Here is a 13248-nt window from a genome sequence, read left to right on the forward strand (position 1 = left end):
GAGTTTGATGAGGTGAATGTATCTGTAAGAATAATCCAGCATATATTAGTGGGGCAGAACAGAAGATAAACTGTCAGCGAGCCTTTATATTACAGGAACAATGTATGAAGAATGTATGTATTATTTTGACCTTTTATAACTGCTACACCTCTATGTGTGTGTGTGTGTGTGTGTGTGTGTGTGTGTGTGTGTGTGTGTGTGTGCTATCTGTCTGTATGACAGATCTCTATATGATCATAAATGTGAGGAGGGCGAATGTCTGCCAGCTGGAATGGAAAGAAATCAAGACAGATTCATGTCATCACTGAAAACCAGGAGCAAACGGACAAATCTATCTCTCACCAGCCTCTGTTAATGTGTGTGTGTGTGTGTGTGTGTGTGTGTGTGTGTGCTCTAACTGTATATCCAAATCTAGAGAGCAAGAGAAAATAGATACAAACAACATTCACACATCTACCTATTTATCTTTGTTTGGCTCAATGTCACCAGCAATCATTCATCTCTGTCTTTGAGCAGCAGAAATCCAGCACTGTGCTGCCCCCCAGTAACCTGTGAAATATCACCAGCATAACTTTCTGTGGACTGTGGATCAGAAAAGGTTACCTCTGCAATTAACAGCAGCAATTACACTCTCCTCTGTTGGCTGCCTCTGCAGTGCCTCATAAAGTCCAATGAGTGGCAGCACTTCACAGCACTACAGCAGCTCTGTGAGAGGATCGATGCAGAGGACAAAGAGGGTTGTTGTTTGTCAAATTACTGAGACTCCCACTTCTCGGCTAAAAGATAAAGATGAAGTTCTAAATTCAACACTAGCAGTTGTGTGCTCTCAGTGTCAGGGGCTGTTCTTTAATATAATTCACAGGAAAATAAGCATCTGCACAGCTGGGTGATATATAGTACGCACATGATGTAATTCAGGGTGACTGCAGTGAGGCTGTGAGGAGGGAAAAACTGTATAAAATGGCCTCAGTATGCTTCAAAGTGTTTGTCAGTTTGCCTAACAACTTGTAATTTCTGTAATTTTTTACAAACAGTTGCGCTGCGACTGGTGTGCAGAGGCCCAAAAGTAAGAGAGGATTTTCCACACAACTACTTCATCATGATTATAATCATCAGCAAGTTCATCAGCATTGTTCTTTTGCAGCTTACCCAGACCTTAAAGAGCCACTCCAGATACTTTGTACTTTGCACTGTAATAAAGTTCATGAACCTATAGCATCAGATAGAAAAGAATTAAGATTTATTCACCATCTAATGTCCTGAAATGTTCTCATAATGGAACAAAATAAAGTAGAAGCTCTAACTGAGGTCGATGGCGTGTTCAATGCTCCATATTTTACACGATTACATCTTTGCAACTCAGTGTCTCAATTCTCAATTCAATGCTCACTGTGAAGTACAGAGTAAGTGGGGCAAAGTCAACCAGTGAATGAGGGAGTGATTTATAAAATTTTAAACCTTCACATATAGCAAATAAAAATAATTCCCTGCACATTCATTATTACCTTTTGTAATACTATTTTCAGGAGCCATTTTTCCACATCCCAACAATGGTGAACTATGGCACAATGCTGTCCATCAACACTGGGCTCAAATTAAAGTGATTCTCCAAGCATGATGGCATTTTAAGTAGACTTAAGTGCAGTAGTCAAAAATACGGTCAACATACGCAGCTAAGCAGGATTCAAAGAGTGCTACTTTGATGCTCAACAAATGTTTAGCCCACCCTCTACAAATAGGTCCGAAAAACAATTTTCAAAAGGCTACATAAGTCAAGCTAATGGCAGGATTTACCTTATCAGGAAACTTTAAATGGATATCCTCCTCAGCGCTAAGCTCTTCCAAAAGCAATTTGGATCTTAGAGTAATGTGATTTCGAAAAAGGCAATCTCCCAAAACAACTGCAGTGAAAAACAGCCGGAGCAGGAGCAGTAACTTATCAGGATGTGATTTAACTACCTCTTGTGCTACTCTGAGCGGGTACCTACTGTAAGTGAAAAACTGTTATTCCAGTAAGGGAAGATTTATATTATTGAAGTTGCCAAATGGGAAAAATAGCGAGGGAGAGAGAAGAAGAGAAGGTGAGCAGAAGGTCAGGGAGGTAAAAGAGACATGAACTAAAAAGGATGGAGGCAGAAGGCACACAGGAACCAGTGTGGGGAAAGTAACACCATCCACCAACCACATGTTGGTAAATTTAGGCCAAGTTGGTTACATTTATCTATTCCAGCATCAGATTCACGGCACCATTACAACACAAATGAAACCCAGTATCTTTATTAATTGCATCTCAAACATCGTCTGTGTTGAGATGTTTTAAGCTGAGCTTCCTCTCTCACTCTGTTATTCAAGGTAAAGGTCAATAAGATGAATTTCCACCTTCAGGCCCTTCGGGTTTTACACAAATTAGTGCCAGTTCCTGTGATCACGGGGTGTATACAGCCGTCCTAAATTCACTAAACATCTTTGCCAGATGATGTTGCCTTTCTCCCTTAACATTTCAGCACATTTTTCATTCCTCCGTCTGTAAGCAGTTAACCTGTTACCTGGCTGAAACATTTATCTATTTAGCAGAGGATTTTGTTTAAAGCAACAGATTCCAGCTCTGAACCTGTTTGCCTGTTTCCAGTCCAGCTTTCCTGCCCCTCGTTACCAACTATTAGCCCCTATGAGCAGGACAGTGAGCAAAGCTGACTGCCAGTTAACCTGATGGGTGCTCTCGCCTCCATCTTAATCCAGTCTGTTGTCCACTTTCTTTCTGTACACTTTGATAGTACACTATCTTCCCTGAGCCAACTTTTTTGTATTGCATCTGTCTTCATGTTCCTGCTGGTGATTCCCAGTGTTTTCTCATCAGCTCTGCCTGTTTCCCACTCTAAGAGCTACGGCACCACAAGATTTCGTCCTTGCCGGCATCTCCACCAACTAACGTCTCATCTGTTTCACAGCTGGCCCACCTCTTGCCTGCGTCCTCACAACTTTTGCAATCCCTTTCTTTGAGTCTAAAGCCCAGAGGATTCAGATGCCTGAGCATAGAGTTTGACAGGTCCAGCATCAGTCTAACAAGCCTTCAGTGAACCAGTCAGACACCCTGAAAAGCAGCAGGCATTATTTGTGAGTTTCCATCTTGTCCTCTGCTGAGGATCATGTTTACTTGGACATGTTGGGTCCAAATGCGTCACGTTATCAACCGATATCCATTCATCTGCTTTAAGGGCTCAGCTGAGACCTGAAATAAATGTAAAATTTCATTCCATTATTTCCAGCTGTTTCCTACTTGAGCATGTTCCCCACGTTTCATTGACGGTTCATGGTACATGGCTAGTTCACAAGCTGACATTACTCTGGCTCTAATGACATTTATTATGAGCATAATTAGATGTACAACAGGCCGTCATGGCCGCAAAGATGAATGTTGATAATTAAATCTTGGGCAAAGGTTGACTGAAGAACATGCTACTTAGATAGAGTCTGCCCTTTCTCGCCGAGTAGGTTATGAGGCATAAAGAGGCTGAGGATGACTGACGGACGGAGACACACAGCGTGAAAGTGATAGAATGTCAAGCAGACAGACTGGGTCAGATCAGCAGAGAAATATAAAGACATACAGGAAGAAAAATGTCCTGCAGTAGTCACTCGGTCACCCTCAGTCATGAGATTAATTATTCCTAAATGTTCAGGTTAAAATTAATACAATTTACCGATAAATATATTAAGGTTAGTAAGTTGGCCTAAGCTAGTCTGGCAAACAAAATCCACCTACTGACACCTCTAAATGTCACTAATCAACACATTTTCTCATTTGTATAATCAATGCAAAACCTGGATACATAGAAAGCACAGGTTGTGGTTTTACACTCGACTTCTCCAGAAAGTCCAGAAAGTCACTGCATCCGTAGGCAGATTTAGTCACGTTTGGACAGAGCCAGGCTGCTTCCAGTCTTTATGCTAAGTTAAGATAACAGTGGGACTGATCCTCTCTAACTCCTGGCAACAAGACAAATAAGCTTATTTCCCAAAACGTTGAAATATTAACAGAAGTTACATCAATAAAATCACAGGTATATTGTATGAAATGGATTTCAAAGGCCTAACTGGCACCTATTGAGTCCACTGAAAAAAAAAAGACTCTAGCCTCTGGGTCAGGTTTTGGGTTTTGCAGCCCAATGAATATGTGTATTAGTGTTAATCCCATCATGCCTCTGGCCCGGCCTCACGAGTGAATGGCTCGTACCAATAGACCGTAAAAAAAACACTTGTAATGTCATCCAAGTGACTTTCCTGGGCTTTGGAGAAGTTTTACAAAGATTAAACCCCCATGGCTTAAAAAATATACAGCATATAGAGTAATAACTGACCATTTTTACAGCAGGTGGTGTCCTGCCAACAGTTTTACAGACACCTCTTTTACTATAGCGGTCTATGTGGAATTGCTTTTTAGGCGGCAGGGGTTTTACATTGCAGTATTACAAATGGCTACTGGGAAATATTGGAAACAGCAGCCTGGTATTCAGTGTTTATCATACATTCATGACCAAAAGGTGAAAACCTGAAAATGCTATCAACCCATCAACTACGGAAATGTTTTTTTTTACTAATGCCAACAAGAATTTCTCAGTAGCGTATGAAGAACATGTCTAATCACAACTCCACTTGAAATGAATAATAATGGGTATTATAATTAAATGCTAAAATAAGGGGATCATTTCTGATTTGAGAGGAAGCCCATAAAAACAACTCTTCACCGCCACATTGTCCATCAGTAAGCTGTGTCCTTGAAGAGGACCTGCAGCACTGCACACTCACTCAGCATTAAGTTGCTGAGTTGATGAGAACATGAGCCAAATGTAAAATGTGGAAAATGTGACAGCAGGTTGAGACCAATGGGTGCTTCCTTTTATCGCAACAAAAGCAAGGCAGTGACTGGAAGCAATGAAAAAGCCTCATGCAGCCAAAGCACTAACGTATGCAGTAAAAAGTGATTGTGGACATGAGGTACGGCTGCCTTTCCAGTGACATCACAAAGTACCGCAGAGTGTTTATTTCACTCCGGCTCTGCCAAGGTCACACCAAAGTCACAGTGCTTGTCAATCGCTGGAAATAGGGAAATCTCAGGCACTCCTAAAAAATGAAAAAGGCAATAGATGTAATTGGAAACAGAGTAATATGTACATTAAGTTACCACACAGATAAACAGGTTTATCAAGGACATGTCCTCTTTATCCATTTAATCATCCATTTAATTCTCCCTGTACTTTAAAGTGCGTGTGCGTGTTCACTTGTGTATTTTTACATGAGTGTATTTGCGTGTGCAGTGTGTGCTGCTGCTAGTTCAGGGTTTGCTTATTCTGCTTCAGACCACAAACATCAGTACAATCACACCGACATGGCATTTGCATGGCAGTGAATTGTACTGATGTGCATCCAAGATCAGAATTAAAAAAAAAAAACATCACCAAAAAACCCATTAACACCTGAAAAAACTCTATTTACACCTGCGTGTGTCCAGGGACTCTACCTATATCTCAGGATAGAATTAACTGTGTAACAGTAATAACTGTTGTTTTGGACAGTGGTCTAAAATAATTGGGATTTCTCCCTCTCTGTCAAAAAGATGTCAAATCCAATCCATCACAGAATCAACATGCATACGCTCCTTCTGGATTTTCCACTAACGCTCGCTCCTAGAAAAAGAGAGAAGATATGCACCTGGGTGTTTACACTTACATGTGGGCAACTATGAGTCGCTTCCAGAGCCGTACGCAACTTTTAAAGATGCATAACTTCCACGGTGCCTAGGAGAGGTTGTTAAAGAGGAATATGGGAAGAATAACTTTGCATTTGAGATGAGGAAAAACTGTCCAGCCAGCAGTTGCGATACAGCATTTGAATTTCCAGAGGCGAGTGTGAATAAAATGCAGACATGTGGATAAAATGTATACGCAGGTTGTGAGTGAGACATGGAGCGTTGACTGGAGGTTTGAATTTGAAGTTTTAAAATGTAGATTTTACTACTTATGACGAATTATTTCAAAACATCACCTCAACAGCAGACATTGATTCACAACCTTAGGGTGTAATCAGTGGTAAATATGGTAATACATAAACATATATTAAGGTCCAGTCACATACAGCTATTCCTGGAGCACAGCCTTCTTCCTATATATCCCACATATACAACTAACATGGGACAAGTACAGAGTGATGGTTGCCTGAACTAGTTCCACACTTAGAGGAAGATTAATTGATTCTAATTGTTGATTCATTTGCTTTCTGTTATTTTTTCTGATAAATCAAATAATCCTTTTTTTTTTCTGTCATGTCAGAAAAGAGTGAAAAGCATCCATCATAGTCCTGAATTCCCAAGGTGACTGTCAAATGATTTGTTTTGTCAGCAATCCAGATGATCAGTTTTCAGTGATATTAAGCCGAGAAAAAAAAAGCAAATCCTCATTTGAGAAGCTGCTATTTTGCTTGATGACTTACAAGGTTCTTCTTTTATTTGAAAATATGTCATGGAAGATGAGAAACTGCACACTTATACTCAGATTTGTGTACAAGAATGTCTAAATGTAAGGCCTCCTCTTAAAACCTCCCATCGCTGAGATGTGCAAATGTACAAGGTAAACTGTAGATCTGGGTTTTCTTTGCCCTGAGGCGAGGCTTCCAGGAGAACGGTGTGTGCATCAGGCTGTGTGCTGCTCTGCCTCTCCAGTATACAGCAACTGATAGCAACAACTTCCACTCAGGGCGATAAGGGTATTTTCAATTTCTTTTTATCTAATTCAGTTTAAATTCTGTGGGTTTCCTCACCTCAGTTTAGTTTTAATATGTTAAAAAACTTTGGTTTTAATTTGTTTTTGATTAGTTTTGATATTAGTTTGAGCTTTTTTAATTATAATATGGAGGTCATTTGTCAAGGCAAGATTTAGAAATGTGAACAATTGGTATTACAATACAAACACACAGCTTTGTGAAGGCAGATTTACAGTCACATAGACATCCCAGATGCACCAAAGCCTCCTCATGCTTGTTGTATTGATGAATTTGACCAAACTGACAAAGACTAAAACTTAAGCCATTTCCTGTATATTTAAGGTTTAGTCTAGTTTTAGTTAACTATAATAACCTTGCTTCCAACAAGACAAAGCACTCAATCATGCAAAATGTAAACATGCTATTAAATTAGTTTATTACTAAGTGAAATGTAATGGTTATTCTCTGAAACAGCGGTGACAGTTTTAGCATGAAAGGAAAAGACAAACCACGTAGAGGCAACATCAGCAACAACATTCACTTGGTCAAGTTCATTGTTCTGATACAAGAATACTAAATTCCTCCTACACTTCACTGGAGTTCAACCCGCTCAGGCCTCAACGTTGTACACAGAGAGGTCAGAGGTCATGGTCACGTGCAGTTCCCATGGAAACTGATTGACAGGTCTCTTGACTTCGCCCTGCCGACGTCTGCTCTCCTTAATCATCAGCTGGACGTCTTCGTCGTCGAGGATACGGATGAGATCGCCTTCTTGGTCGCGGTAGTTCAGGGCGATGTCGTCCTCCTTGAAGACGTTCCTGAGGAGAGGCGAGGAGAGGACGGGGAGAGAATGATGTCAAGCTCTGATATTTTAACGCTCAGACATGTTTCCTTTTTCAACTTTATTAATTGAAGTATAATATATCATGCCATCGGACTCAGGTTTGAACAAAACAATCCTATCAAGTGATGAAATATCGAATGGCAAACGTCCAAAAAGCAAATAAAAAGAGGGTGAAGTTGCTTAGAGTAACATTAGAACTGCAATAAACAACCATCACGTTGTTAATCTGTGTTGTAGCTGTTGAAATGTGGCTTTCAACATGTTTAAATATCTTTGCATGCACATGTACAATAAAAAACATTCGTTCAAAACCATTTGTTTATGTCAGATGCACCAAAATCACTTCATGTTGGAACTTTTACAGTTTTTGTGACTCACAAGCTTATTTAGTTCTCATGAGGACAAAAAAAAGATACAAAACCCACAACAAATGCATATTTGCATAATCAAGCGGTATAATGTAATACAACACAGGATTGGTATTTTATTGTTATTATTTCATTATTACTGTGCCGGAAGACATTCAGACTTATTCAGACTGTTCTATGAGAATAAACACACTTTTATGCTTCTTTCATATTAAGTGCTGGTTTACTTTTATGTTAGAAGCAATAAAGATATTTCGTGACAACATTATAAGAAAAGTCTGCATCATACGTCGAGCAAAGGAAATGACTGCCCCCACAAGGCCTTTGTTGATATATTACGGTTTAATTAAAATTGTTGCTGTGAGAATTATCATCATGAAAACATGTGCTGGACCAAAGGAAATTTTGAGTCCCGCACCACCTTCTCTATATTCATTCACTACTTTTAGTGTTTTTATGGAGGAAATAATAAGAGAGAGACATAGAAAAAACAGAAAGTCACATTTTGTAGGATTCCTGGAGGCAAAGCATGAGCAAGTGATACATCTGATGAAGGACATGCAAATAAATATTGAGTCCTGTTGAAACATAGAAACCATCAAATGGTCACAATGGTCACAATGTTATTCAGTTCGGCAAATGCGTGAGGATAGTATCACCATTATCATCATATGTTACAATGCTCAATGTTAAAATGTTAAATGTTGATGTTAGGCAGGCAACATTTTCGGTAACTACAGTCCTTCCTCACTATTTATAAGACTCTTCCTCTTTCCTGTTTTACATGATGCAATCCTCTCTCTTCTGTTTTCCTACTTACTGTGTCCTCATACCTCCACCACCACCCTCCCCTTTCTTCACTCTTCCTCTCCATTTATCGGTGCTAAGCCATATTAAAACTCTAGACCACTGTCTCATCCATCCTACTCCAGGGCACAATAGGCCTTGAACATAGAAAAACAATAATGAGCAGATAAGCGAAAGAAATGAACTGATTATGAATGGGGAGGGCTAATCATGGTAGCACTCACCTATCTAAATGACCAGATAATGAGAGATAGAGGGAGAGGGGGAAAGAGAAAAAGGCAGAGAAGGACAGATATGATGGTGTAATGAGCATATGCATCCGCTGATGGTGGTGCTGTCAGAGGGGAGGGGTGCTGCGGGGTGGCTGCTGGAGGTCCCGCAGGAACTAATTTGATGAGCGATGATGATTGGCAACTGGCAATTTGCAGGTTTGCAGTGCACCACGGCTACGCACGGTGCCCCTCAGGGCAGGCCGGTGAATTAATGGACTTACTCATCCTTATTTGTTCTGGAATTAACACACGAAATATACCGAGGGAGAGAAATGCTTAAATGTGGTCACAAGGGTCAGAACTCACCTTAGTTCATCAGTACATCTCCAGGTCTAACGCAAGATATGTAAATCTACTCTGCTGTGCAAAGACTGATGGACAAAACACTTGAATTTGGGATCTAAATCTCCATATTTCTAAGCCTAAGTTATTAAAATGTCTTCCATGACACGTGTTAAACACAAAAGCTTTACAAAGCCGAGTTGAAAAAAAAAGCCAGTTGACAAATTGGTCCATTTTCATTGACGTTCTTCTAGTAGCGAAGTAGGAAAGTGGGGAAAAGCTAACATGAGATTGTTAATTCTTTCATGCAAAAATGGTGTAACTGTCACATACTTCACTGCTTCCACTTCCAGCTTTCATCAAATATGTTCCATTATCACATTTTTTGGAAGGTGTTGGAATTCGGTCACAGGTGTGAGGTTGCATACAATAATTTCCCCTCCACAGCTAAAAACCAGTCAGCTCTTAACACCTACAATAATGATCCTCACATTCCTCTCAATCACCGTTTCCCACAGGGGTGTAAATGAAACAAACACACTCATTTAAGTGTCCATCAAATAGTTTTTGTGGCTCCAGCGCTACAAAGAAAAGTGATAGTGAGTTATAGGAGGGTCTAGATTTTGGTGTACACCTACCTCATACGAGACAGTAGGTCTTTGTGTGTCGGCTGGATAGTGAGGTCCTCTTGCACACACACATCTCTGTGAGAAGGAACACACAATCATATCATTAAAGCAGATGTAAAATGTAAAAGTGGAGCCAAGTGCTTTAAACCTGAATTATTTCTCAAAGTCAGCAATGCTGCTGGTTGCAAAAATGAGCCAACTTCTTACTTGATTTGTTACCTCAGTAAACACTTCCCTAATGACTTTATGGTCTCAGTAGCTAGTCTACAGTCCTCTTCAACACAGCATAATGTTCCTTTAGTAAAAATAGATGATAAGCAGGGTATGCTTTGGGCAGGTCTACTACTCATGGTTCCAAAAAACCAAGTTGGCGACGGCCATGAAACGAAGATGGCGAAGCCGTAAGGTGAAACTCAAGGCTTAAACGCAGTAGTCCACAAGCTAATAGGTGACATCACAGTGGTTACGTCCACTTCTTATATACAGTCTATGTGCCAGAATAAACAGTAGCAAGTTCAGGTAGCATTAAACACTTAAATGTTAGAGTCAGATATATTATTTATTTATTTATTTATATTAACACTTTTTCTCCTCCTCAAAACTTTATTTCAATTTTTTCTCTTTTCGCAGCTTTTATGACCGAATCAGAATCACCTAACAATAGACATCCTGTTAACTTATCAATATCAAATTATTAATCCCTGTCATATACACACACGCTTCTTAACAGACCTGGTGTCGACTCCAGAGGGGGTGAGCAGAAAGCAGCGCAGACAGCTGTAGCAGTGGCCCTCACTCTCTCCTCCTGAGTCACTCTCTGGGAGGGGCTTAATGATCTTCACAAAGGATTGTGGGAAAATGCCCGTTTGATTGTTCACTGTGCCCTGAAGAAAAGACAGGAGGACAGAAGGCAGAAGAGAAGAAGGATTAATGACCAATAGCAAATAAGTAGAGTCCCAGAAGATGGAGTGATGGGGCACTGATGTGATGATGAGATGAGATGAGATGATGATTTAAAGAGGAAAAACACCAGACAGCAGCATGAACATGTATCTGGTGAGAAGTTTTCCAGACTAATTAGCCCGTTCATAATACCCTGCTGATGTTACAATCACTCAACACAACCATACAGGCTTTTTACTACACCCCTGGTATCTGAATGTGTGTGTCTGTATAAACACACACGCACACACAGCAACACGAGGCAGCAGTTTTATGTTCTTTTACATCCATGTGATCAAGCAACAGTAAAATCAATTTCTCGCTCATTCTCTAACTTGGAGCCACCACTTGTAAAGATTATTGTTAATGTCATAATGCTGCAATAATTTAGTTAAAAATGTTGTACAGAATGAATCCATTTGAACTCTAATGAAACAATCAGAAACAAAAAAGTTTGCTAGATTAGATAAGAGTACAGTAGATCGCTTTTCTGCAGTAGAATCATTGTCAGTAAAAAAGTAGTGGAACGCCCTTTGTGGGTGAACACAAGATGAACCTACTGTATGTATTTTTGCAAAACTTCCAGTTTACAAAATGTCCAAATTGCCTTTTATCTTTCTGTCTATGTCCACTGCCCAGTTAGACCCATAACTGGTAAGAAATCTCTCCCTGAATTAAATATAGATTTGTTTACTTGTTCAGAGTTGAGTTGAGATAAATTAGAGAATTAGAGAATGGCAAAAACCTCCTTCCTAGAAAGCCCAACTGAATTCCCCCAGTTTTTAATATAATCTGTTCTAGATCTGAGCCTAAAGAAGTCTCTGAGCCAGGTCCCACACTGGCTCAGAGACTTCTTTAGGCTCTTTAAGGCATAACGGATGAACAGTCTTTTTTTACAAAAACCTTTATCTGCATGAACACCTTATAGCCGCTCAGTTCAATCGCTTTCTGATGGCCACTGAGCATCATCAGTGTGACAGATGGAGGTGAAGTCTGTTTCTCATTGGGCACATTTGGAAAACAAGTGAAAAATGTGTTACACTCAAAGTTAAAGTCCTGCTTCTGGGGAATAATAAAGTGTAATAGTGTCTGTTCAGTGTGACATAACTTCATATCAATAATTGCTGGTCATTTGTAACCCTAAACAGCCATAAACAATTAACCCAGATCTTCCCTCTGTTTTTATGTATATGGTGGTGCGAAGGATAACCTGGCTGATAGATGTAGAACTGAAACTCAGATAGAAAGTATTTCTCATTGTCTCTGGGAACCCTGAAACTGCTCAGGTTTCTCTCCACAACATTTACCTTGATTGCACCAGTCTACCAGTTGGATTTGTCACGTTTTCCACCCACAGCCGCTCTGTCCAGTGACTAAATCAAAGGCACTCAGTCAACTTTTCACAAGTTGTAAGTGTTGCATTAACCTCACCCACCCCAAAAAATAAAACGCTTACTACTAGCATGGATGCAAAGTTGCCAAAAAAGAACTACAAAACAGTGTTTTGCATTGTTGTGTAAGGATTAAGAGATTATCAGTGTTCTCTGTTATGATTTTTGGATCTCTCAAGAAAGCCAGGGGCAGGATAAGTGCATTGTCGTCCTCCTCCTCCATGTTGATTCTCACTCCATCTCTCCCACCACATCAGCATCAACCTCCCCCGTCTTTCTCTTGTTCTTGTGCTACTTATTCATGCTATTTGTTTGACGGGGACAGTGCATAGCTTTTTAGCTGTACCAGAATTAGCTATAAACTGATTTACATCTGTAGTCCCTTGGCATGAACGGAAAATACCATCTCTATTAAGAAAATTCACACTGTGGTAGAGAAACAGAATGACAAGAAAGTACATATTCACTATACAACACATTCTGCGTTTATGCATGATGGGCACATGACTGGACTGATCTCACAGGAAAGCTGCAGCACTCTCTTACATAACTTGGTACTGAGCTTGCAGAGAAGGATTATCTGCCAAACTCAGTAGTTTTGTGTTGTATCGCCCAGTCACCTCTATTGGTCATCCTAGTTGTCCTCCTGTTATCTGAGCACAGTGATGTGAACTCTTTTAATGGGAGAGGGGCAGGAACATTGATCACTTTGTGCACTAGCATCAGTGAGACATACAAAGCTGTCGAAGATCAGGAGATTATACCTCTGAATGATGTTACGATGATGGTAACCTGACGGCTTTTTGTCCAGTGGTTTGAGTGTTTGCAAAGTGTTTGCAGTGGAGCAAGTGTTGTTTATCAAGCTTGTGACACAATATCAGATGTGTGAAAAAAATCATTGAGTGTATCTACAGTTCTGCAGCCTCTAAAGGTTGCTGGTTTTGGATTAAGCCCAAA

The 13248-nt window shown here is 40.1% G+C and overlaps 1 protein-coding gene across 1 annotated transcript in view; it reads right to left on the reverse strand.

Moving 5' to 3' along the window:
* Positions 1–7169: 7169 nt before the first annotated feature.
* ncf4 (neutrophil cytosolic factor 4) overlaps positions 7170–13248 on the reverse strand; it is a 30815-nt gene continuing 24736 nt past the window's right edge. The window contains exons 8-10 of the mRNA XM_070856628.1: positions 10691–10842; positions 9968–10033; positions 7170–7574 (exon numbers count right to left, since the gene is read on the reverse strand). Of these exons, the coding sequence (XP_070712729.1) occupies positions 7367–7574; positions 9968–10033; positions 10691–10842 (426 nt within the window). The 3' untranslated portion in view covers positions 7170–7366. The remainder of the gene's footprint in view (positions 7575–9967; positions 10034–10690; positions 10843–13248) is intronic.

Source organism: Pempheris klunzingeri, chromosome 3, assembly GCF_042242105.1.
Source record: "Pempheris klunzingeri isolate RE-2024b chromosome 3, fPemKlu1.hap1, whole genome shotgun sequence".
Lineage (NCBI taxonomy): Eukaryota > Metazoa > Chordata > Actinopteri > Acropomatiformes > Pempheridae > Pempheris > Pempheris klunzingeri.